The following is a 27969-nucleotide window of genomic DNA, read 5'->3' as shown; positions in this document are numbered from 1 at the left end:
GCCTAGTACATAATCTTTGAACTGAACTGGTTAAACTAAACATGAGGCAGAGATAATTCAGAGTGATACTGGGGCTAGAATTGAAAGTCTGTCTGCATTTGTGAGATAGTGTATTTGGTAGATAGGGCTTTATCATGCCATTTGTGTAGTTAGATCCCAAAGGCTTGCCCTGGGAGGAATTTGAAACCCCTCCTCTTTTTGGTCTCTCCCTGAGGTTTCCTGGCTTTCTTAGAAATGCTCAGGAAATTTGGTATTACATATGCAAATGCTGTTTGGTCTTCAGGTAAAGAGAGAGCACTCAGCCTGCACATCTTACCTCTAGTTATTGGTATAATTCAATACTGCAGTTCTGTGATTCTCCACTCAGTTGCGATATTATCAGTGCAAGGCAGGATAAAGAAAGGAAGAGCAATGTGATATTTCTTCCTCAGAGGCTTGGGTAGGCCATCTGGCAATCTTTAAATCTGGGTGCCAGATTGAATAACATGCTTTGGGTGACTTTTTAAATGTATTATTCAGGGGAGATGTTGTTTTAACCTCTGTGCTTCACACGACTTCCTAGCTGATGGAAATCTTTTCTCTCCTTTGCTTGAAAATTATGTGGAACACAGCCCAGTAGAGACTAATAAATCAGCCTCAGAATTCCTCAGCTGGTCTGAAGAGCAACTAATGATGGAAAAGGTGGTTGAATTAATCTACATAAAGCAAGGACAAGGAAACAATGTAGAGTTGTTCATTGAGCAAATATATGAGGTGCAATCTGGTTGCTTACTGTTATAGCAACTCAGATTCTCCTCTTGTTCCGATAGTGGTGGAGGTCACCTCCACAGGGGAGTCCAAGTGGGAGAATGAGAAAATACTTGCATGGGGCACAGTGCCTTCAGCTTCTAGCCTTGACTGGGTTGCTCATTCGTTTTTTGAAATGGAGGAGTCATGGATCTCAGTTTCCTCTTTTGTGCAATGAAGTTGTTGAACTATGACTGTGTTCTTTGTGGTCCTGTCCATGCTTCCACTTCACCCCATTGTATAAACCTATAGACCCTCAGTTTTCTGTCTCCAAGCTACGGAGTTAATTTCACTCTAGTTTCTGACAGCCCGCCATTTCATTACTCTCTTGGAGTTCAGTGCCAATATCTGTATCTTCTAGATCGTATTGTCTCAAACTGCACTCAAGGCTTGAAGGAGACCCTGATCTTGCTTTACAAGTGAATCATATGAAACAAGAGACAAGTGCAGTTAACCCTGTTTCTTATTCTGAGAAATTATATTAATGGCTCGGGAAAGAAGTATTTCCATGTGTAAGACTGAATATTCGTCATCATTATGCGTGTATGTCTTTGTAAAGTCTTGGCATAAAACGCCAATTGAGAGAAGGGAACACAAAAAGTGAAAAGCACCCCGGACCTCCCCTTTAACTCAGGGCTTCTTCACAGGAGGTCTGAGGTAACTGACTGAAACAAGGGAGGAACTTCCAGAAATACATCAGCCGGTCACTTCTCTACCAGACCTTGTTGAAATGCTTTGAGGTTGTAGCAAGTCAGGTAAAACACTTACCGGATGGTGATGAAATTATCTTTGGCACATTTAACCGAGGCAACGTATTGTCTTCGTCACCTTGGAAGAAAGATGCTTTGTAAGGGTGAAGTGATCTGGGTCACTCTGCCCAAATCGTGACCGGATCTTTCTCTAAAGCAAGAAGGAATGTGGCTGTGGAACGAGTTCTGGAACCTCAGTCTTGCTGAACAACCCCTGTAACCTAAGGGAGGTGGCATGGACAAGGATGTGCACACACCGAGACCCAGACTCTCTAAGAGGCAGGGATTTGTAAGATTTGCAGTAAGTGTATTTTTACTCAGACCTAGTTTCTTGCCAGAGCCTTGCCCCACGGTGTTTATTCTATTAATCCCTCATTACATTCACTTCATCAGGGAGTTCCGTGTGAACTAACACTTTTCTTTAGATTGTTTCTTGGTTATCATGAAATATTTCCATCCATTCTTAACACTGCTTGCTTGACCTTTCAGAAACATGATTTTTTCATGAGCAGCTTTCTCAGACTAGGCACTCTTTTCCTCAAGAAGGACATAGAGAAAAAAAATTCAGAATGCCTTGGCTATATTTTTGTGGTGTATGCATTTTATCAGCCCTCACTGTGGAGGAGCGATTCCATTTACTTAGCTGCTGTCTCATCACAGCTCTGCGGAACTGGCTGCAGATTGGGCTTCTGGATATTCTCAAATCACTGGTTGCCCTTAAAGCCGGGGGTGGGCTAATTAGCTGAATTTCACATTTGAGGAGAAATCATTTAAGAAGATGAAGCATTTGAAGTTTGATAAAACCAAAGATGGTTGTTATACTCATATAACATTTTGTGGAAAGTAAAATCCAAATAATCCCAACTCCTTCATATTTAAATTGTTGAAATGTTGATTTGTCAGAATTATTTCATAGATATATATTTCATATTTCCAACAAAGCTCCTTACTTTGTTTTGGCCTATAACCAGTTTACTTACATTATTTTTATAACTTCTAAACCAACAAAGTCAAGCATATAATTTGGTAGTCATTTATATTATTGAAAGCTCTAACTTCAACTAGTCCTTTGGTGAAAATTTTAAAATCACTTTTGCTATTAAACCCAGTTAAGAGCCTCTTTAGTGACCCATTACTATAAAGAAACTGAGTAACCTCGATAGAATTAATCAGTTTGAGTTTCGGTTTTCCTGTCTATAAATTGAAGATAATAATAATGTCCCTCTCACAGTGTTGTGGGTACACGTGAGAAAATAAAGGGAACACATTTTGTGAATGGTAAAAGTCTAATGTCATCATTGATTTTACCAAAAGCAAAGCCACTAACTATAAACATAACTAAAGTCTAATGTTATCATTGATTTTATCAAAAGCAAAGCCACCATAATATAATCATATAACTGTATGATCATATAACCTAACTATACCTATAGTTAATAATTATATAACTATATACTGTTGATTTATCTACTCAGAGGAGGCAAATCAGAAGTTAATTGATATACTAATAATTAGCATTTCTCTAAAGCAAATTATGCTGGAGACTCCCAGTCCTCTGACCTCTAAAAATTGCTATTGGATGGGGAAAAAGTCCCCAGTGGGAAAATTTATACATTTGTATCAAAGGGCAGGGGAATGTAGGTAGAGGAGGAGGCTCTTCCCTCTTCCACACCAGTCCTCTAGCACTGCATGCTCCTCCCTTAGGGCCCACAAGTAACCTAGCAAAAGGGTAGAAATTGGTCTGAGTTCTCAAACCACACGGTTCTGTTATGACTGTCATGGTTAAGAGGCCCCTTTGGCTAGATAAGACACCCAACATTTGTCTGTTGGTTCAGCTGCATCCAACAGAAACTCAGATTAACACTGGCTTAAACACACAAGAGCTTTTTTATCTCTTGTAAAAGAAGTCTGAAGGAGGGAGCCTAAGCCACTGTTGCAGCCCCACAAAATTCATAAAGCCCCAGGCTCTTCTGACACCATCCTTGTACAATATATGGCTAACAAGGTGAAGGTCACCTTAAGGTTCAAGATAGCTGCTGGAGCTTCGGTCAACAAATCCATGTTCCTGGCAAAAGGAGGGAGAAAGGGAGGACTCAGAAATGACTTTCCCTAGCTCTTTCTTCCCTTTTAAGGAACCTTTGTGGACATCTCTCCCAAAAATATATGCTTACGTCTCATAGGCTAGAAAGGACAAAGTAGCCAGGCTTAGCTGCAAGGGAGGGTGGGAGATGAAATATTTTAGTTGGTGCATTGTTTCCCCCAGTAATATAGTCATTGTATTAATAAGTTAAAAGGCAAGAATGGATGTTGGATGGGCAAGTAGCTGCTGCCACATGGGTATAAAGTATTTTGGATTCTCTGGGTAAAAAGTAGAAAGGGGAACCTATGATCAAGGAGAATTGCTGCTGGATGGCTTGACCAACTGCCTACGTGCACACTCCCACTCCTGCTGAAAAACGATCACTAACAGCCTGGCTCACCTAGCATAGGAAAAAAGAAGGAATAGTAGCTGGCATCTATTGTGTGTTTAACTACTTGCCAAACAATATGTAATCACTTTACGTGCATTATTTTGTTAAAAGTCTCAGGGAAATCCATAAAGTAGGTGTTAAAATTATTCCCATTTTACATATATAGGAACCAAGGCTCTAAGGTTAATTAACTTAACCAATATTACTAGGAAGTGTGGAAGCAGACACTTGAACTCAGGTCTTTAGTCTCAGAAGCAAGTACTCAATCACTATGCTATACTATATCATAAACACACACACAAATTTTAGGAAAAAGAGAGAGGAAAAGAGTCATGAAGAGTTAACAGAATAAAGTAAATCCCTGAACTAAAATGAAAATGCTATATTAAAATGCTAAGAGAAAATTTTTAAAAGGTAAAATCATGACTCCTGTATAAATATTACATGTGTCAAATATTTTATTTAACTCATTAATTAATGGGTGAAACAGTAAGATGTCAAACGTGTTCAAAGGAGAATTCAAAGAACCACATATATAGGCAATGAGGAAAAGAATTTTCAAATAGATACAAGACTAGTCTATCCACAGGTCAATAATCAATTGCATTCTACCAGACACTATTCCTTTCCATTTATAAGGACTAGAATTATTCACATTATTATTGGTTTTACACGCAGACTAAATGAACTGAAAGGTGAAAATAAACTGGAAGAGTATGCTAGAAAGGACATTCAATAACTTTTTGTTCATTTTAAAGTCTTTCATAACTTAAGAAAAAAATTTTTTCTTGACATCCCTAGATTATCCTCTCCCCATTGCCAGGTATACCAGCATTTAGGGAGACATAAAGAATATCCAAGAAATTCCTTTTTCCCTCCATTTACCTGCTCCCAGAGGTCCAACATAGAGGGAAGGGCTGAGAATGATGTTTTTCTCTTTGAACTCCTCCAGTGTGTTGGTAATAACTTTCCAAACTAAGATGTAAAATTGAATTCTAAGGGCTACCATGTCACCTTGGGTGAGGTCATTAACAAATACTTATTAGATGCCTTTGATGTGCCAGGATTTCTACTATATGGGCAAAGTAGACATGGACTCTGATGTCAGATACTTCCAGCATACAGGGGAGAACTTACCTTCTAATAGAGGGCAAATAAGCTGGCCAATATTATATACAAACGGGCACCCACCCCCACCCCCACCCCCACACACTCTTCTGTGAATTGCTTCCATGCACATTGCATGTTTCTTGGTGCTTATACATAACTTTCTCAAAACATCCTTTCCAAGCCTAGACAGCTTGTCTGCCTCCTTGATGCTCTTTCTCCCCAGTTGTTGAGCAGTTTGTAACATCATCAGAGGAAAAATATTAAATATATTACAGTTGCCAGTGTGGTGTTTTGCTGGCAGCCAAACTATAAGTTTGGCAGCATTTCCCTCATGAAAACTTCATGTGACTTCCTTCTGTCACCTTTGGAGTTTCTGCAGTGATAAAGGGGCATGTACTTGCTCAGCACAGACCAGCCTTCTGGACTCCTGAAACTCTGCCCTTAAACTAGCATGAAGACAAGTAGGGAAGAAAAAGTAACTATCTCTGCCTCTCTCTCCCTTCGGCTCTGTCTCCTTCACCTGCCATTCTCCATCTTTCTCACTGTCTGTGTGTTGTCCTTCTTGCCCTGCCTGCTAGTTGTGGTTCGCAAAGGTTTCTTGCACTCATATCCGTGGCTGGCTCCTCCAGGGGCCCATCCACTCTTTCTTGGCAGCAGGTTTCAGAGGACGTATTTGCTGCACAGGGACAGTCCAGCACCAGTGGGCCAAGAGGGGTCCTGTGCAGTGCTAAGCAATGCCCTGGATTCCAGGAAGCGGGCAGGAATGTACTGAGGGAGGGAAAAGAAAAAGGGAGAGAGACAGTGATCACATCACCTTCCCCCTCAGACCCTTCTCAGAAGGCAGCTAAGCCATAATGCGACTGTCTCCAGTCATGGTCATGAACTAAACTGGTTTAAACACACTGAAACATGGAATCACTTTCCTCCAAGTCTGCCACTGCCATGTAGCATGCTCTTCATCTGGACACTGACTCCTCTAGGACTAGAGACTTCTAAAACAAGGGCATCAGCACAGGTAGTTAGCAGAGAACTTTAGCTTAAATATTCTATTGAAGTGAAATAAAGCCATTAATTCTTTAGAAAAATAAGGTTAATGTTGCTTTTTATAATGTTTAAGCAGATGTTTAGAGTTGTCCACTAAGGAGTGGAGCTTGAAAGGAGAGAATGGTAGGATTGGTTAGGGATCCTGCTGTTGGAGGGACTTCTGACTTTTCTTTTAAATTGAAGTAAATGCTTACTACACATGGGGAAAGAGATTCAAACACTATAGGAAGGTCTAAAATAAAAAGTAATTGTCCCCCACCTACTCTACTCATGCCTGACCATATTCTCCAGTGTTGGCCATTCTGAGTCTGTTGAGTTCTTCAGCTGATTACCATGATAACTTTACATCTTAGTACCCATATTTCTGTTTTCTGAATTATCAATTTGGATACACTGTTGACTCCCAGTCTAAAAGAGGAGGAACTTCCCTCTCCTGGTCCAATTCCCAATTTTGTTTGGTTACATTATTTCTAGATACAGACTTGTCAAGATACAGACTATTTCACTAAATCTTTAATGCTTTGTCTGCAGGTTGCTTCTGAAAATTTAAATTCCTAGCAAATCTTATTAAATATAATGATTATATAAATATCTTTTACTAGGTAACTAGGTAACCAAGTATAATAGTTTCATTGGACCCGTAGAAAAGGAAATGTTATCTCTTGCCACTCCAAGAAGAATGTTCTATGTATCAAAAATGGATAAACTTCTTGGTTTTTATCAAATTTCTTCACTTCTAATTTATACTCAAGTTGCCACTGCTTCTTTTTCTTATATTTTTCCTTGTATTTTGTCATTTGTCATACACAATTAAAAAACCTTTGAGGTTTTTCATGTCTGGAATATTTTATATTCCTTCACAATTTATAGGTTTTTGAATGGGTATAGAATAGAATTTTAGCCTCAAAATCATTTTCCCTCAGAATTTTCTTCTTTATCTGCTAATGTCCTGTGTTTCTGATGAGATTTCTGGACTCAGTATGATTCTTGTTTATTTGAGGCTAGGATGATTTTGTTTTTAACTTTGAAAGGTTTGGGGATTTTTCTCTTCATCCCTAGGGTTGTCCAATTTGGCCATGCTGTATCTAGATGTGGACTAAGTAACTTTTTATAATCTTTCTGTATGGAAGTAATTTTATTTTTTTAAATTTCAAAATATTAAGGGGATACAAATGTTTTTGTTACATGGATGCCTTCTATAATGCTTAAATCATGGCTTTTATTGTGTCCATTACCTGAATACTGTTAATTGTACCCAATATGTAGGTTTTTACCCCTCCCTTTCTCCTCCCTTCTTGATTTCCAATGACCTTTACATCTCTTTATGCCCATATGTGCCCATCAATTAGCTCCCAATTATTGGGCAAGCATGTGGTGTTTATTTTTCCATTCCTAGGATACTTCACTTAGGATAATGGTCTCCAGTGCCATTCAAGTTGCTACAGAATACATTATTTCGTCCCTTTTTATGGCTGAGTAGTACTCCATCGTATACGATTACTACATTTTCTTAATCCACTCGTGATTTGATGGGCACTTAGATTGATCCCACATCTTTGTGATTGTGAATTGTACTGCAATAAACATTGGAGTGCAGGTATCTTTTTGATACCCACTAGCAGGATTGCTGGGTCAAATAGTAAGTCTACATTTATTTCTTTGCAGAATCTCCATACTGTTTTCCTTAGAGGTTGTACCAGTTTGCAATCCCATCAACAGTATATAAGCATTCCTTTCTCTTTATATCCATGCCACCATCTATTGTTTTTTAACTTTGTAATAATGTCCATTCTGACAGGAGTAAGGTGCTATCTCATTGCAGTTTTAATTTGCACTTCCCTGATGGTTAGTGATGTTGAGCATTTCTTTATATATTTGTTGGCCATTTGTCTATCTTCTGTTGAAAAACTTCTGTTCATGTCTTTTGCCCACTTTTTAATGGGGTTGTTTGTTTTACTCTTGCTGATTTGTTTGAGTTCTTTGTAGATTCTGGATAGTAGCCCTGTATCAGATGTATAGTTTGCAAATATTTTCTCCCATTCTGTAGATTGTTTGTTCACTCTTTTGATTATTTCTTTTGCTATGCAGAAGCCTTTAAATTTAATCAAGTCCCATTTATTTATTTTTGTTGTTGCCTTTGGAGTTCAGTCATAAATTCTTTGTCTAGCCTGATGTCTAGAAGAACTTCTTCCTATATTTTCTTCTAGAACTTTTATTGTTTCATGCCTTACATTTAAGTCTTTTATCCATCTTGAATTAATTTTTGTATATGGTGAGAGATAGCAGTCTGTTTCATTCTTCTGCATGTGGCTATCCAGTTTTCCTAGCACCATTCATTGAATAGGGCTTCCTTTTTCCCATGTATGTTGTTGTCTGCTTTGTCAAAGGTCAGTTGGCTATAGGTAGATGGTTTTATTTATTTATTTATTTATTATTTCAGAATATTATGGGGGTGCAAACATTTTGGTTACATATAATGCCTTTGCCTCGCCCAAGCCAGGGTTACAAGCTTGCCCTTCCCCCATGCAATGTGCACCGCATCCATTAGTTGTGAATTTACCCACCACCCCCCTCCCACCTGACCAGCACCCAATGAATATTACTTCTATGTGAGCACCTTAGTGTTGATCAGTTAGTACCAATTTGATGATGAATACATGTGGTGCTTGTTTTTCCATTCTTGAGATACCTCACTTCAGAGGATGGGCTCAAGCTCTATCCAGGATAATATAAGAGGTGCTAGTTCACCATTGTTTTTTGTAGTTGAGTAGTATTCCATGGTATAAATATACCACATTTTATCAATTCACTCCTATATTCATGGGCACTTGGGTTGCAATTGTGAATTGTGTTGCCATAAACATTTGAGTGCAGATGTCTTTATTATAGAATGTCTTTTGTTCCTTTGGGTAGATGCCTTGTAGTGGGATTGCTGGATCAAATGGTATTTCTCTTTTTAATTCTTTGAGATATCTCCAAATTATTTCCCACAAGGGTTATATTAATTTGCAGGCCCAGCAGCAGTGTAAGAATGTTCCTATTTTTCCACATCCATGTCAGTATTTGTTGTTTTGGGACTTTTTGATAAAGGCCATTGTCACTGGAGTTAGATGATATCTCATTGTGGTTTTGATTTGCATTTCCCTAATGATTAGAGATGCTGAGCGCTTTTTTATATGTTTACTGGCCATTATTCTGTCTTCTTTTAAAAAGTTTCAGTTCATGTCCTTTGCCTACTTTTTGATGGGGTTGTTTGATTTTTTTCTTGTTAATTTTCTTAAGTTCTATACAGATTCTTGTTATCAGCCCTTTATCAGGTGTGTAGCATGCAAATATTTTCTGCCATTCTGTAGGTTCTCTATTTGCTCTAATGATAGTTTCTTTGCTGTGTAGAAGCTTTTTAATTTGATCAGGTCCCATTTATTTTTGTTGCTGCTGTGATTGCTTTGGGGATCTTCTTCATAAGTTCTTTGCCTAGGCCAATGTCTGTGAGAGTTTTCCCAACATTTTCTTCTAGAATTCTTAAGGTTTCATGCCTTAGGTTTAAGTCTGTTATCCATCGTAAGTGGATTTTTGTGAGAGTGAGAGGTAGGGATCCAGTTTTAATCTTCTGCATGTGGTTATCCAGTTTTCCCAGCACCATTTATTGAATAGGGATTCTTTTCCGCAATATATGTTTTTGTCTGCTTTGTCAAAGATTAGAAGACAATATGAGAGTGGTTTTATATCTGGGTTCTCAGTCTTGTTCCAAAAGTCTTTATCTCTGTTCTTGTGCCAGTATCATGCTATTTTGGTTACTATAACCTTGTAGTAAAGCTTGAAGTCTTGTAGACTGATGCCTCCCAATTTTTTCTTTTTGCTTAAGATTGCTTTGGCTATATGAGGTCTTTTCTGGTTCCATACAAAGCATAGAATTATTGTTTCTAGACCTGTAAAGAATGATGATGGTATTTTGATAGGGATTGCATTAATTCTGTAGATCACTTTAAGTGGTATGGACATTTTTATCTCTCATGAATACAGACACAAAAATCCTCAACAAAGTCTTAGCAAATGAAATCCAACAGCACATCAAAAAAATAATTCATCATGACCAGGTGGGCTTTATCCCAGAGACACAAAGATGGTTCAACATATGCAAATCTATAAATGCAATTCACCACATAAATAAAAGCAAAAACAAATATCATATGATTCTCTCAATAGACACAGAAAAAGCATTTGACAAAATCCAGCACAATTTTATGATAAAAACTCTTAACAAAATAGGCATAGATGGGACATACTTTAAAATTATTAAGGTCATATTTGATAAACCCACAGCCAACATTATACTGAACAGGGAAAAATTGAAAGCATTCCCACTCAGGGCTGGAACCAGACAAGGTTGCCCACTATCTCCACTTCTATTCAACATAATGCTGGGAGTCCTTGCCGGAGCGATCAGACAAGAGAGGGAAATTAAGGGTGTCCAGATGGGGGCAGAAGAAGTCAAACTCTCACTCTTTGCTGACGATAAGATATTATATCTAGAAAATCCCAAGGATTCAATCAAGAGACTCCTGGGATTGATAAATGAATTCAGTAAAATCTCTGAAAGCAAAATCAATTCACACAAATCAGTGGCATTCATATACACCAATAACAGTCAAGCTGAAAATCAAATCAAAGACATAACACCTTTCACAATAGCATCAAAGAAAAGTAAATATTTAGGAATATATTTAATGAAGGAGGTGAGAGACCTATATAGGGAAAACTATGAAAAACTGAGAAAAGAAATTATAGAAGATAATAGAAGATAACACATGGAAAACCCTACCATGCTCATGGATTGGTAGATTGTTTTCTATCTGGGTTCTCTATTCTATTCCATTGGTCTATGTCTCTATTTTTGTGCCAGTACCATGTTGTTTGTGTTACTATAGCATTGTAGTATGGTTTGAAGTCTGCTAACATAATGCCACCAGATTTGTTCTTTTTGCTTAAGATTACTTTTGCTATTTGGGCTCTTTTCTGGGTCCAAATGAAGCATAGAATTATTTTTTCTAGATTTGTGAAATATATCTTGGTATTTTGATGGGGATTGTTGAATGTGTAAATCACTTTGGGTAGTATGAACATTTTAACAATGTTGATTCTACAGATCCATGATCATGAGAAGTTTTTCCATTTGTTTGTGTCATCTGTGATTTCTTTCATCACTGTTTTGTAGTTCTCCCTGTAGAGATCTTTGACCTCCTTGGTTAAGTATATTCCTCATACTCATGAAGCAGTGTGGATAGTTTTAAAAATTACTTAGTCCAGGGAATGATTTATTTCTACTATCTATTTAACTATTATGTCCATGTCAACTTGACTATTATTTTATGGTTTCTGTCTCTTTGAATTTGCTCTACATTCTCAGATTTCCTCAGATTTATCTTACAGATCAGTCTCTTAGCCCTTAAGCTTTGACTGTTCACCAACTGAATTATATAGTCTCATGTTCAGAAATCATATTCTTAATTTTATAGCAACTTATTTTCATTTTATGGGTATAAAATCTCTCCTATTCTCTAGCTACATTAGTAATTTTTAAAAAATAGTTATGTTCCATTTCCCTTGTAATAATTTGTTCTATTTGTTAATCTCCAGCTTTCTCTTTCATGGTATTTGTTTTCTTCCAATGTCTGGAAGGCCTTGGCCATTGATTCTTGGTTGACGAATGTAGTCTGGGTTGCTCAGTATAGATAGTTAGTGTGGGTCTGCCTTCCTAACAGGCCTCTCCCTTAAGAGGGAGAGCTGACCAAAGCTTTTGCCTAAATCGGGAGGATACGTTGATGGGCAAGTTTCTCCGGAAAGTACACGAATGCATGGCTCCCTGGTAGCCTAGGGACCTTCACTACTGCCAAAATAAGACTAAATAAGAGTTTTATTCTCAGGAATGGAACTTTGAGTGGCACTGTCTCATAGTTTTTTCCCCTCAGAGCCTGAAATCGGAATCCAAAGTTACCCCAAGCCCTTTTCTCTTTATCTTTCTGGTTTCAGTATCCACACTAGGATTTCTCCTGAGGCATATCACTAAAAAAGCAGTGCTAAGAAATTTAGCCAGGGGACAAAACTCAGTGATATCAGCCTCCACATATTCCATATATCCAAAGGAGGAGGTAGAGGACTTGTCAGCCCAGATGACGGTCCCATGGGCTTCTGCTCTTGCCATTTTTTGACCAACAATTTTAACATTACTCCCAAATTCTCTTTGAAGGAATCTTCCTTAGCTCTTATATTTAAGGATTCACAATACTATGTTTTCCTCATCAATTCAATCCAATTTGCTTTCTGTTTTCTAGAGTTCCCTCAAATTTTCTCCTCCCTTGAGAAAATTTTAATGTACATGCATGTTAAGGTTTCTTTCTGATTTATGTCATTTCCTGTACTTCTGTGGAATCTCAGAGATGAGAGGAGGCAGATATATTTGCTTAGATCTCTGATTTTATAGATATTTTCTTTAAAAAATCACTTTGCTGTTTTTGTAAAGATAGTACCTTATTATAAAAAAGTTAAGCAATTCAGAATCTAACAAAAGAAAAAAAATTTTAAACCACCTATAATAATCATCACTGATACTGGGTGAACAGCTTTCTAGATATTTTCCTATGCAAATATATAGAGAAAAGAATAGCAAGAGAAAAATACATTTAGGAAAATTATCTCTGGTATTTTAAATAAAAAGTATTAAGTTAGAACAAATTAAATGGAATTTAACAGAAGGGAAAGAAACCAAAATAAGAGAAATTGCTAAACTTTGAATAAATGCTTCTTCACCCAAAGATAAATCACTTCCTAAAAGATTCCTCTAAAGTTATGGAAAACATTGAGAAATTGGAATCCTTATTTTTTTCTCCTTATGATAAAAATGTATTCACTCGTGTGAAAGAGATGAAGTCATCAACACTCTCCTAGCTCCCTTTCCTGCCTTCCCTTTCATTAGCTATAAATTATTTTTTACATCGTCAAGGTGTCATGTATTTCCCATTGAAATATCACCAAATATAACCCAACTTCATGCAATTATTTAGTATTTGTTCTATAATTAAATGGATTAATTTCTGGCCATCAGTCTTTTTATTAGAGCTTATTACCAATTTATTTATTTAGATTCATCTCTTAATTATGTGGATTTTTTTACTTTTTGGTAAAGCATTTTTTGAAGAAGGGCTTTTGTGTGCTATATACCCTGAGTTCTTTCATGATGATAATGTCTTTATACTAAATAATACCTTCTCTGGATTTAATCTTTTTTTGGGCAGACTTTTGTTTTTTTAAATATTATAGACATTGTCTTATTGCCTTCTTAAAATGAATGTGACAATAGAGGAGTCTGATGCCAGCCTGATTTTCTTTTAGTTTTTAGCTGATTTATTTTTCTGCCTGGGTGCCCAAGGAATTCATTCTTTATTCTTTAAATCCAAAATCTTCAGCAGGATATATATCCACATTACTATAATTGTATGAAATTTTCCTATGACCCTTATGTATTTTTTTCTGTCAGCAAATTTAGTTTTTTATTTGATGAAAAGTTTCTTTTACTATACCTTTGAGTGGTTTTTCTATTTTATTTTTCTATACTTCTGAGATATTAACTATATGCTGTTTTGTTTTAATCTGTATTCTATATCTATTAGCTTCTTTCTGATTCCAGAAATCCATTTGCCTTTTTAAAATCTGCATGTATATGATTATCTCAAACTTTTCTGTAAATATTAATAGCACAATTTTAAAATTTCTATTATGAAATATTTATACATACAAAAAAGGAGTATACATATAAGGGATAAAGAATAATAACTAAGTGAACACCCATATCCCCACAATCCAACCTAAGAACAAGAAGAATATAACTATATATTAAAATCCCTATATGCCTTTACCAGATTCCGTGCTCCTTCATTCACTCCCAAAATTTACTAACATTTGAGTTTTATGTTTACCGTAAGAGTTTTCCAAAATAATTGAGTATCCCAAATGATATAGTTTATTTTTTAATACATTTGGCAATTTTTATAAAAACAGTCATACTACATATTCTTTAGCAACCTGTTTTTTCCCCTTTAAAATTCTGCTTGTGAAATTTATGTTAACACATATGCCTTTAGTTTTTTCTCACTGTTGAATAGTATTCACAGTATGGATATACTACCATTTACACATGCATTTCCCTGTCAATAGTTACTTCCAGTTTATTTTAAATTTTTTGTTTCTATCAATATTATTATATATATTTTAGTACATGTTAACCTAGTGCACATGTTCAAATATTTCTCTAGAATGTATATTTCTAAGGGACAATATCTCTAAATTATAAGTGCATCCTCAACTTTACTGAATAATGCCAAATGGTTTTCTAATATAGTTACAAATAATTTAAGTGTAATAAGTTCTCTACCTGAATAATGGTTTTGTATTATTCTGTAATTATGTTTCTTTGCTTCTTGATTTATTTCCTTGAGTTTGAAATCTTTTAATCTCAGTTCCATTGCTTTATCATATACTCTTTAAGTCCTTGTTTTATTTAATCTATGTTATCTTTGATTTATATATTTGTATACACTTTCTCATTTGATTTGATCCTTGAAATAACATTGAAATATAGGTACTATTATTCCCATTTTATAGACAAAGAAATGGACTTCTAAGAAATTATGTGACTTATCCACAGTCTCATAGCTAATAAGTGAAGGGTCCAAAATTAACACCCAGATCTTTCACCTCCAAAATTCTTGCTCTTTCCGTTGATTTAAGACAGACTGTAAATAAGTGTTCTATTGTATAGTACAACCCCTAAGACTAATTAAACTTTGAAACTGAAGAGAAACAAATACATTGATAACACATGTAACTTAATGAAGACCCTCCAAAATGAGACAAGAACAGCAACATACCAGGTGAAATTACTGCCCTGTTCTATCTTGGAACTTATCCTGGTACCTGAAAGGATACATTGTCTTGCCACCACCACCTAGAGTGTGTGTGTGTGTGTGTGTGTGTGTGTGTGTTTAAGCAGCTGATACAAGTGATAGTACTATTGATATAGACTTTGGAAATCCAATTAAATAACAAGAAAGCAGAATTAAAACAAGAATATGTTGGGGGTTTGCTTGTACCTCGATGGAATCTGGGGAGAAGAGCCTTTATTTGGAATTTCCCTCCATCTTGAACTGTTAGAGAAGGACCAGGTCATACAGGGAAAACCTGGGCAGCAATGAAGGTGGTAGATGGTGAGAGTCTTCCTCTGTGTTACGGCCCCTTTCCAGCATTTGGAGGGTCATAGTGAAGTCCAGGTATTCCTGGAAAGGATATCTCTACTGAGTTGCAGTTTGGGAAGAATGGCACATGAAGTGATAGGCTAGCAAAAAATGATCTGTACTGAGATTGTGATAAACCAAAGATGAAGGGAGGCAGCAAGATTGACTCAAGCAATAGTCTTATATCCAAAATTAGCTGTTCTTGTGTATTAGTCAGCATTATTGCTGGTTGAGTTTATGTCCTTTTCAAATATCTCTGTTCAGGAATTGTAGTCAAACCTAGGATTATCAAGGAACTATTTTCATTGTTTCCTAAAGATTGATCTGTGGGAGATAATTATATATTCAATGAAAAAACTGCAAAGTATTCAAATAAGTTTGTATGTCTTTGATTTAACCAAGCCAACTGTTTTCTTTTCTTCAAAATTCCTCAAAGCCATTAATATGCTAATGGACTCTATGAATTTGTAAGACGGATCTGTATTATAAACAAATTCCATACTATTTGAATCATGAAGCCCTTATATTCAAGGACTCTTGGAACATACTTTGAGAAAATTTGCTTTCTTTTAATCATAAAATGTTAGAACTAGAAAGAGCCTTAAAACATCTCCAGTTTTAAATCCTGATTTTGCAAGGAGGGAAACTAAAATTTGGAGAGTTTAAGTGACTTCCCCAAGGTCACACAGCTCTTTGGTGATAAAAGTAGAACTAGAATCCACGTCTTCAGATTCCTGATCTAGTGCTCTTCCAAACTGATCAAAGACAGATGAAGTCATAAGATGCAATGACTTGCCGGCAGGCCCATTTACTCACTTCCAGGCATGTGGTATGACCACCTTTACCAGTAATTGCACTTCTTACAGCTCATAAAATCCTCTCTTTGAAACACGGTATCTCTGATCTCCCTGTGGGTTCAAGAGGCTAGAATATTCTTTATCAAGTCTGTATATAAGGCCTGCCTTACACTCACCTAAATCTCCCATCATATTGATCCCTCCAGCAAAACTTACAGAGAAAATCTTCCCTTCTAACATCCTGTTCCATATTGACAGGTCTGTGGAAAGAGACAGGTTTATATACAGAGGTTATCTGGACAACCCCAGACCTCATAAACAGAATTTAGAAAGGGCTTGAAATTTAGAAAGTGAACCACCTTTCTGGTAGGCGGTGGGGCAGTGTGTATCAGAAACACTTAAAAGTTCCATACCATTTAACTTTGAAGGAAACAGTGGGAAGTATATCCCCAGACTTAATTGCATTAATATAATATTGTAGGCCGGGTGCAGTGGCTCACACCTGTAATCCCAGCACTCTCGGAGGCCGAGGAAGGACCATTGCTTAAGGCCAGGAATTTGAGACCAGCCTGGTCAACAACCCTATCTCTACAAAAATAACAATAACAATAATAATAATAAATTACTCAGGCATGATGGTACATGCCTGAAGTCCCAGCTACTTAGGAGGCTGAAGCAGGAGGATTGCATGTGCCCAGGAGTTCAAGGTTACACTGAGCTATGATTGTGCCACTGTACTCTAGCCTGGGCAACAGAATGAGACCACATATCTTAAAAAACAAAATAAAAAACAAAAAACAACCCATTATTTTAATAAAGAGAAATGTGAAATAATCTGAATGTTCAATAATAGAAATATCTAATAAATAAATCAATACACATCTATGGAAAACTATACAGCCAATAAAATTATGTTGTAGAACAATTGATGGAAAAATGACTAAAACAGGGCTTCCCAATAAATGAAATATTGATGCCCTTTGCCTTTATGGCAGCTAGTCATGGCCAGAATCCCCAGCTCAAATGTCTTGAACTGCAAGCAGCCTTTTCTTTTACCCAAGTATATCATAAAATTGGTTTTTTTAAATGTGTTATCATTACATTAAAAAAGTTCAGAAAACTGTTCTAAAACATATTGCATGAATAAAAGATTATGGAACTATTGCTACATTGAGATTTGAGATACACCCAATGTCTGCTAGAAAATAAACCCTGCCTACATCTGGATGATGGGAATACAAATGATTCTTATTTTTATGTTTTTGCTTATCTGAATTTCTCTTTTTTTTGTGAAAAGTATCCTTTAATTAGAATAATGTGATAATAATTTTGATGCTTACGTAGCTCTTAATATGTTTTATTTTGTTTTATCCTCAAACCTATAAAGTAGTCACTGCCATTATTATTTTCATTATGTAAAATTTAAATTCCAGATTTGAAACTAATAGGAGCTGGATAACTGACGTAGGCAGAAAGGAAAAGATGGAAATGAGACATATCTGAAAAGTGGAAATAAGAAAATATAACTGATTATCTGTGGGACCTAAGTATTCTGCCAAGACATTGAGGATTGTGGTAGTAGTGACTAAAACAGAATCAGAAAAAACAATATTTTACAAAGATTTTAATGGCAAAATTAGAAGGATGATTAGTTGTCAAGAAGCTAAGTTTGGCTGTTCACTTGTTGATATTGAGGAGATAACAAAGCATGTTAGTGGAAATGCCCAGGCGACTGTTGAAACTCAGGTGAGAGAGCAAACCTAAAGATATGGTTTGGACAGGCATTCACAATGGAACCAGAGTGAGAGCTATGCAAGTATAGTGACTGTCCTGGGAAGAGAATGTGGAAAGAAAAGCAAGACACCAAAATCTTGAACCTTTAGGCCTTGTCTCCATAAAAGGCCAATAGATTGACTTCTATGAGTGGAACAATGACAGAATGGAGTTCAGAGTCCTTGTGCATGGATGAATGTTGACAATGGATGACATGTTCAAATAGTTTTCTTTATTATTCTTCCTTAGATCAGAGATTACTTGCTTTTAAAAAATAAAATTAACTAAAACAGAGATTTAGTAAGCTTATAGGGCATGCATTGGTAAGCAGCACCCTAGAAGATAGGATTAAATGGAAAGATACCCTAGCCATTTGAAGAAGTGATCAGAATCTGGAAGGTGCAACTGAATCATGACAAATGCACAGTATGTTGCATTTAGGATGAGGAAAGGAATCAAGCTACAAAAATACAAATGGAAGGACTCTGACCAGATATGCATGCTATGAACAAAGATCTAAAAGTCTCAGGGAGCAACAATTTCAAAAGGAATATACTATATATATTTATGCTGGTGCAAATGTTTATTGGGAAATATTTTTTTCAGACAATACAGAGACATAAATGTAATAGTTCAATCACCTTGTCATATTGGCATTAAGAGGAAATACACTAGAAATATAATAAATGTATTTCTCTTCAGGGTCCCTCTTTTAAGAGTTCAAAGTTATTAAATAGAATATAGAGGACATCAAGGAAAATGAATACATGACTATAAAAATATACTACTAAAGAAAGGTTAGTAAACATGGTATTATTGATTTTTGAAATCAAGAGACCAGGGATAATTTAAAAAGGATCAAGATCATTAATTTGTGGGACATTATTGTACAGAATTATTTGGCATCAGTATTGCAGATAGAACAATGGGAAATAAGCTGAAGTCATTAATAAAAAAGACAAGCCCCCTAAATGTAATTGTGCATGTAGATACACACATACACAGACCACACACACTCACCTAAATACACATATATGTGTATGTTTGTGTAAAGAGTCTGGAAGAGTATACATGAAAATATTGGTATTTATTATTCCTATGTAGTAAGATTATAGGTATTTTGTTTCTTATCTGTGTGTTACTCTAAATTATCTATATTAAACATGCACTTTTTGTGCATTAAGAAAAATAAGTTATTTTTCTTTAGAATTGTTTCTAGAAACAAATGTTATTTTTTTCTCCTTCCTATCACATTCTCAACCCGATAAAATTGATTTTTCATAAGATTCTGAATAACACCAGTACCGGAACCCCATTTTATCTTTTTCAGGTGCTAGTGAAAAATAACCACCTTTCAGACAAGATCATTGTTTTGCCAGGAAAAATCGAAGAAATCTCACTTCCTGAGGCTGTAGACGTGATCATTTCCGAACCAATGGGATATATGCTGTTCGATAAAAGGATGCTGGAGAGTTACCTTCATTCCAAAAAATGGCTAAATCAAACGTAAGTTGGCCATTCCTGGTTTAAAAAACAGGCTAACTTCTCTGTAAAGGTTTGCCACCTTCTTTCCCTAATGTTTAATTCTATACAGAGAAGAGAGAGCATTCCTATTATATGCAATTATTTGATTTTCTTATCTTATTCTTCCATAATAAATTAGTTAGTTTCCAACCATAAGAACACCCTGTGTGTTGCATATTATTCAATATGGTAGAGAAGGCCAGGTCAAGTTATGTGTTTTTGTCCTAGTTCTATCACTTTCTTCCATAACAAACTTGGGCTAACACTTAACCTTTGGCTTTGCTTTCTTCATCCCTCCGATGACATATTATTTATACATAATCTCTAAAGTCCATTCAAATATTGGCATTCTAGAATGTGAGAAATTCTCTGGGGTCTGCGTGTTCTTTTTGACATATTCTTTTCCTCCTGTATTTCTCTCCTTCCCTATGATCACTGCACATAGTCAAGATAATATCAAACCTAATATGCTTTTTGTGCTTATCAAGTGACTGCATCTGCTAAGCAATTTGAATAAATTATTCTGAGAAATCCTTACAAAGTCTGAAGGATGATGGCTTTCAATTTATTTGAGAGTTTAGTACTGAGGTTCTCAGTAATTTTGCAACCTTTCCTAGGGGACATTTGGCAATGTCTGGAGACATTTTTGGTTGTCACAGTAGCAGTGCAGGGTGGGGTACTAGTATCTAGTGGATAGAAGGCAAGGATGCTGCAAAACATCCTTCAGTGCACAGGAGAGTCCCCTATATCAAAGAATTGTCCAGTCCCAAATGTCAATAGTGCAAGATTGAGACCTGGGTTAGTGAGAAACATTATTATGATCCCCATTTTACAAAGAGAAAACTAAGACTCAATGATGGAAAGTAACTTGGCAAGAACATACATCTACTAAATGATGTCAGAGATTTGAACCTATTCTCTGTGACACTGAAGCTTACACTCAGAACTCGTGCACACACACCAACTTTCCATTCTTCACTGCAGAGAGTAGACACATTCCAACAGCACATTTTCAATTAACACACTGAGGGTAGCTGGCCAATTTTTGAAGTTGCATCTCTCATGAGAATTTCAGCTCTTTACCCCAATTTTATTTACCTTAAATTGCCAACCTTGTGGCTCCCTACCTTGATATCCAATGAAGAGTACAATTCATACACACCAACATGCATACACGTGAAGTTTAAAGTTTGTCTATAATTTCCTACATGCTTCAAAATTCAGAAATAGGCACTGAAAAATTCATGTAAATATAAGTAAGTAAGCTCAAGGAAAGTATACCTAATGTCAAGAACTTCATTAGCAATCTTGCTATAAAACAGCTCAGGATGATCTTGGAAATCTTGTGTGCGTGTGATAAAATTAAACTGTGGGGGGATGAAAGTGAAGAAACAAAGTAGCTTGGATGACCTCCTCAATAGCCCCAAGAAGAATTGTTATGGGTTTTTTCCCCCTGATTTTGTTCAGATGGTTGGATGCTTTTATATGACAATTAACATGCATCTATTGAGCCTCTCCTAATCTGTATATTTAGACTTAATATCCAAGTGTCTTTTTTCCCTAGATATTTGGAATGGATAAGACATTTTATACCAGGCTGTGTATCTTTAACTTGGTAAGTAGAAATGAATACTGATTTAGCAGCTTTCTAGCCTATGTTCCTAAGGGAAGGGTGATTGATTTTGTTCTAATTATTTTTATTTTCTATCAAAATAAGACATAATTTGAAACATTAGATAATAATAAAAAGGCTTATCGTGAAAAATAGCAGCCTCTGCTACACCTCTTCCTATTGTCAGACTGCTCCCCAAAGACAACCACTTTCAACTCTATTTGTTGTTTCTTCTATTATTTACCTACATATTTCTATATAAAATTATCATATTGCTATTCTTGTCACTCTCTGCTTGAGAATCTAGTTGTCCTATATAGAAGCTCCTTCCCTGCTTGATATACCCTCCCCACCCCCTTCTTCCCAATTAATTTATACAGGTCCTCAATCCCTTATCCAAACCCTTGGGGCCAGATGCATTTCAGAACTCAGAATCTGGAGGACTTTAGAAAGTTAATATGATCACACACCATGTATTACTTAAGGCCCCCAGTGGGATCTGAGGCATCACTCTATAATGAAACACATTATATTTCTGCAACAAAACATATGAATATTGACACAAGTAGAATGAATGAGGACTACAAATAGAGTCATGTCAGTTCAGGTCAGGTTTTGCCATCAAATCATGCTGCTACAAACTTATAAAAATCTTTTGCTTTTCAGAGATTTTTGGATTTCAGAATATAGGATAAGGGAATGTGGACCCAGATCATTATTTGATTAAATTAATGATCAAGGTTTACATTATTGTGATGTAATGTGATGTGATTATTGTTCAATGCTGAATCAGATGGTATATGATTATGTATATTTTGTCACATAATCTTTTGTTTTTCCTGGAGTTAATTGCCTTGGTTTTTTTTTTTTCTTTAGTTTTCATATACCCATGGCTAAATGTTTCCACTCTCCAGCAGATCTGACAGATGCCTATCAGTATTTATTCCTCCGTGCCTCCCTTCTATTCTGTGGTCCTCTGGCCTCCTCTAGCAAAACATGAACTGGCTGCGCTCCAGACCTATTTCATGGCTGCCATGATTTGACTTCCATTTTTTTGTTTTCCTCCTTGATTTACAGCATCATTCCAGCAAAGGATATTCTCAAATAGCTTCTGGAGAAAGGGTGCTTGAGTAGTTACTTCTTGTTGAGTTCTTGTATTATTACTTGACTGGTTAAGAATTAAACTTAAAACAATTTTACTCAATATTTTTTAATTTTTTTTTTTTTTTGGTAGTTGTAGGGTTTCTGGCTCCAGTCTTGCTCTTGAGAAGTCCAATGCCATTTCAACTCCTGATCCTTTAGAGTAACATAGTTTTTTCATCCAGATACTTTTAATATCTTCTCTCCAGTGTTCTTGGTGTGAATCTTTTTCAAATTTTTGTGCTGGAAATTCAGTGAATACGTTTTCTTTGGCTCTTGGAATTTTTCTTGTATTTTACTTTTGATGATTTCCTCCTCTCCATTTCATCTCATATCCTTGGAATTCCTATTAGGTTGAGGCTCATAACATCATCCTCTGAAGCTTCCTAACTTTACACAAGCAGTGATCTATATTACTTTTCTAAGGTTGTTTAATATCCTTCTGTTAGAGTAGGAGACAGGACTCAGATAGGATGAGGTGGGGGGGGCATTGCAGATTGGGTGCAGGTGTTAAAGTAAACAACCCTCAAGCAGAAGCTCACTACAGGAGCTGATAACCACAGGCAAGAACCAGCTTCAGCCAGTTGTCAGCTATCTCTGTCACCTTACATGAACTTTGGCTAATTATAATACCATTTACATTGTGGTTTAAAAATTTCTCTGCCCTTGAAATCATCATGACAGTTCTAAGACAACCATATAAAGTATGAAAATGGAAGGGAATCCAATTCTAGGAACTACTACCCCAAATTCTTAGTAAAAGCCAACCCCTTAGCTCTGCTCAATTAGTAAGATCAGTATTCCTCTGCTCAATTAGTAAGATTACAGAAGGTCTAAAACCACTTCCCCTGGGGCGGCTGCTCTTTTTGAGCCTGCCTGCTCTCTCTCTTTCTCTTGATAGAATGTACTTTTCCTTTCAATAAAAAAAAAAAAACAAAACTGCTTATTTGGCTTCCATGGTGCATCTTGAAATTCTTTTCTCTCATTGATCACCAAGAACCTGGAAAAACTTCCACTGAGAGGTTTTCTATCTTGAAATTGAAAAACTGCCAAGCAATCATTATTGTTTTGATACCAACATCTGAGATTTAGATGAGACATATGAATGATATTACAATCATGCTTTGCTTCTGACCGCCTTTGAAAATATTCTAAATAAAATGATCTGTTTTAAGAAACATGGGACCACATAGTTTAAGTATGAGGCACTATCAGATGAGATTCAACTCCCTAGATTTTGTTCTTCCACTTATTAGCTATGTGATCTTGGTCAAGTAACTTAAATTGCTCTGTTCCTTAATTTTGTTGTTTATAAAACATGTATAATAATAGAACCCACTTTATGTTATAAAAATTAAATAAATTAATGCATGGAAATCCCATTAAAAAGTACATGGCAGGGTTAACATAATCAAGAAATTTTAGCTATTATTGTTGTTATTTTAATGATAGCATCTCTGGTTTCTTGGATTACCCTCATTTCCGAAATAGAGTTAATAGTTCTTTTTTTATATGTAATGTGATAAATGGTTATAAAAAGATTCTCCCTAAAATTATGAGAATAATAAGGCTGATCATCAGGTCTACCTGCTCAAAAAGGCCCAGCTTTCAGGTGTGCCAGTCTAGAAGCTCATTTGCTCACTAAATAATCTACCTTTCCTGTGATGACTGTAGATGCCAGGAACAAGGCACAGGTGTGTACTTCCCAGTATGAAGGGTGGCAAGCATCCTTATAAGCATAAAGCCCAACAGCACTGAAGAAGATAGGTAGTCGATCTCATGAGACACAGACAAAGCCTTGAGAAAGAAAACAATGTGATGGATTATGGAATTTAGATTATGTTCAAAGTTAAGTTGTTTTTATAATAAATAAAAAAATGAATGAATGAATGAACCCAGAATTCCAAGCACAGAACATACAAAAAGGAAAAAAGCCAGCAGCTGAGAAGATAACTGCCTGGTAAATGGCTCACCTAAGAGTCAATGAACTTTCCTCATTCTGCAGCTTTGTAACTTGCTTTGGTGTTCTTTTCTGTAGACCCTCCAATCTTCTGCCTAATTATTTTTCCTTGTTTTGAGACAAAATTATATTTTATCCTGTTGCATAACAACTGAAATGAAAAACAATGGAATTGGTCTCAGGTGGCAGGTGAGGCTAGCCTTCAATCAGAAAGCAATAGAAGTCAACTTCCTGCATTTGTTGTCTTTTGCTTGTTAGGAATGATGTTCCCGACATTCAGCGACATCCCTTTTCTGATGAACAGCTCTACATGGAACACTTCTCCAGAGCCAACTTTTGGTAATGTTCTCTCACCCTTTCCTTCCTTTTTTTCAGAGTAAACATGAGTTTCTAAAACTATTAATATTTTGCACCAAATAATGTGGGGAGCTGCCTTGTACACTGCAGGATGTTGGGCAGCATCCCTAGTCTCTACATACTAGATGCCAGTAACACCTTCCCCCCAGAGTTGTGACAACCGTGTCTCCAGACATTGTCAAATGTCCCCTTGGGAGGAAAAATTCAACGCCAGTTGAGAATCACTATTCACAAATCAGAGACAGACAATCAGGGAGCTGCTTATGTAATACCAAACATCCAAAAGGTGACCCTGCTGCTAAAGTCACAACATCCTCCAGCCTGCTGTCCCTCCCTATCTACTTTTCACCATCTGCTCCTTTGGCTCAGGGCTATGGCTTTGGTTAGAACCTGCCTTTGACAGAGGACATATCAATCAATACAGCTCAATATGTAATAAATGAGTTGATCAAATCCTTTTGGAGTTTTACTTGGCTATTGGCTTTTGGGCCTAGCTGACCCTTCTGAAACTCAGTTTCTTCATTTGTAAAATGGGAACTAACATAAAACCTCTGCCAGATCTAAGCCTCCATTTCTTCTGAGATTCTTCTCTGAGAACTGGCTTTTATAAGGAGAAGGAGGGAGGGAAAATGATAATGTTGATCCCATGGGAAGAAGAAAGAGAACAGATATCATCCGTGTCTGAATGTTACATGTGCAGGAGGGAGCACAGGAGTGTGCTCCAGGAGGGTGAGGATGGATGCTCCAATTTAAGGTTTGAGTTTTGGCTGAGGTATACATAACCGTCCAACACAGAGATGTGCAAAGTTGATTATTTCTGGGTTTTTCTCTTTGTAATCCTAGTGAAGGGGCAGCAAATAGCATGTGCTTTGGTTTCCTGGGTTACAAAATTCTTTGAGGAGTGAGTCAAGGGCTAAGATTGTTCCTTCCCCTAGTTTGTTCTTACAAATCGGGCTTTTCTACCACAGATTCATAGTGTATTGTGGTTTTGCTCAGCTGGCAATTCTGAGATCCCACGCCACAGACTCGTCAATGGGAGTGAATGGCTTCTTGGTGTATAGGTGTGTCGCTGGGGCGGGTTGTGGGGAGAGTGCTTACGTTAATAATAACCATTGCTCTGTGAAGTTATGCTGACCCTGAATGTCTGTATTTTAAATGTCACCTCCTGAGCCAAAGCAGAGGCTGAAGAGTTAGGAATTTTAGGCAGCAGAGTAGACCACACCAACAAACTAGAGGTTTGTTTTCCACGCAGTCTTTGTGTGACCTCCCAACCATGCCCTCTGCTGCCTTCTTCCTACCTTGAGGATACTGATGATCACAGTAGTTTAGGTAGAATCCCCATCACTGTACAGACATGCTGCTACTTATTCCATGTACAAAGGAAAAACAGAAACAGAAAAACAAAATTCCAACCCTCTCCAAAACCACTCTTGTTGAGGTCACCAGTGCCCATGACCTCCACATTGCAAATTCCAGTGATCAGCTCTTACTCCTGAACTTATTTAGCTTACCAGCAGCATGTGAAACACTCTTTTGCCCCATAGTCTTTTGATTTTTGCCCTGCCTTGCTGGTCACTTTCTCAACCAGCCCTCCCCTCATTGTTACTCATTTCTGTGAGCTCCTGGTGTTGGAGTGCCCGAGGACGCAGTCTTTGAACTTCTTCTCCTATGCGTGGTTACTGCTTGGTGGGCTCTCCCATTCTCATAGCTTCCAATACCATCTATGGGCTAATGATTCCTCCCAAGTGTATCTCTCCAGCCCAGACAGGTCCTCCAAGCTCCATATTTTCATAGTCAACTGCCTCCTGGACATCTCCCCTTGCAGAGACTGACCATGTCTGAAATTCAACTCCTGAGCTCCCTGCTCCCACCCAAAACCTGCTCTACGCACAGTCTTTCTGTTTTAGTTGATGACAACATTATCCTCCCAATCATTCAGGCCAAAAACCTTGAAGCCCTCTTCTTCTTTATCCCCTACATGCAAATGTGAGAAATTCTATTCTATTGGATCTACTTTCAAAACATACCCAGAATTTTACCAATTCTTACTGTTCCCCCTTTATCCCAACACCACCATCTCTCATCTGGAGTATTGCAATAGCTGCCTAATCTGTCTGTTCTCAACAGAGCCAAAGCCTTACAGTGCGTTCTACCCAGTCTGACTCCTTGGTACCCTCTAACCTCATTTCTTACTACCATGTTTGTCTGGCTCCAGCCACACAGGCCCTCTTGCTAATCCTCAGACACATCTGACATGCTCCTACCTTAGGGCTTTCACATTTGCTGACCCTCTTACTTTGAATGTTTTCTCCTCAGTATTCACTTAGTTAAATCCTTCAATTCCATAAAGTCTTTGTCAAAAGCCACCTTCTCAATGAGACCGACCTTGACTATCCTGCTTTAAATTGCACCCGTGCCACTCCCAACCCCTCTTTTTCTAGTCTGTGTTTGTCCTTAGCGCTTATCACCTCCTAAAAGATATATAATTCCTTTCTTTATTATTACCTCTTGATAGAATGTAAGCTCACAAATTTAGGAATTCTGTCGATTTTTCACTGATGCATCCCAGGCATTCATCCTGCCACGTGGTAAGCTCTCAATAAATATTTTTGAATGAATAAAAACCCCAGTAAGCATAAGCATGTACAGAAATAATTGCTTTTAAGATTTCAGTTGACATATTTTAAATTTTTCTATTCTTTTTATTTATAAAACTGGAATGATAAATATAGTTTGATTTTTTTAATTTTTTTTTTTATTTTTTGTTTGTTTTTCAGCTCATTATGGGGGTACAAAAGATCAGGCTATATACATTGCCCATGCCTCCCCATCCCCCCGAGTCTGAGCTTCAGTTGTGTCCATTCCCTAGACAGTGCACATCACACTCATCATGTAGGTATGCACCCCTCCCCTCCCCAGTCAGAACTTCAAGCGTGTCCATTCCCCAGGCAGTGCGCATCGCACTCATCAAGTAGGTATACACCCATCCCTTCCACCCAGCCCCGACCTCTGTCCGATACCCAATTGGTGTTATTCCCAAATGTGCACTCAGGGAAACCAGTTTGCTGGTGAGTACATGTGGCGGCTTATTTTTCCATTCTTGGGATACTTCACTTAATAGAATGGGTTCCAGCTCTCTCCAGGAGAACCAAAGAGATGCCATATCGCCATTATTTCTAATAGCTGAGTAATATTCCATGGTATACATATACCACATTTTGCTAATCCATTCATGAATCAATGGGCATTTGGGTTGTTTCCACATCAAGTAGTTTGATTTTTTGACAATATTTTGTTGACATGTGTTCATATCTTTAAAATATTCCTTTGCTGAAGAGTATTTCTTTTGTGGATATCTC

At 36.9% G+C, this 27969-nt stretch overlaps 1 protein-coding gene across 1 annotated transcript in view; it reads left to right on the top strand.

Annotated features, from left to right (window-relative positions):
* Window positions 1-27969, top strand: part of LOC138385950 (histone-arginine methyltransferase CARM1-like) — a 161668-nt gene that overhangs the window by 106185 nt on the left and 27514 nt on the right. Inside the window, 2 exon segments of the mRNA XM_069472120.1 lie at window positions 19348-19541; window positions 24512-24592. Coding sequence (XP_069328221.1) covers window positions 19348-19541; window positions 24512-24592 — 275 coding nt within the window.

This window comes from Eulemur rufifrons, chromosome 7 (genome assembly GCF_041146395.1).
Source record: "Eulemur rufifrons isolate Redbay chromosome 7, OSU_ERuf_1, whole genome shotgun sequence".
Lineage (NCBI taxonomy): Eukaryota > Metazoa > Chordata > Mammalia > Primates > Lemuridae > Eulemur > Eulemur rufifrons.
This window is presented reverse-complemented; position numbering and strand designations above follow the sequence as displayed.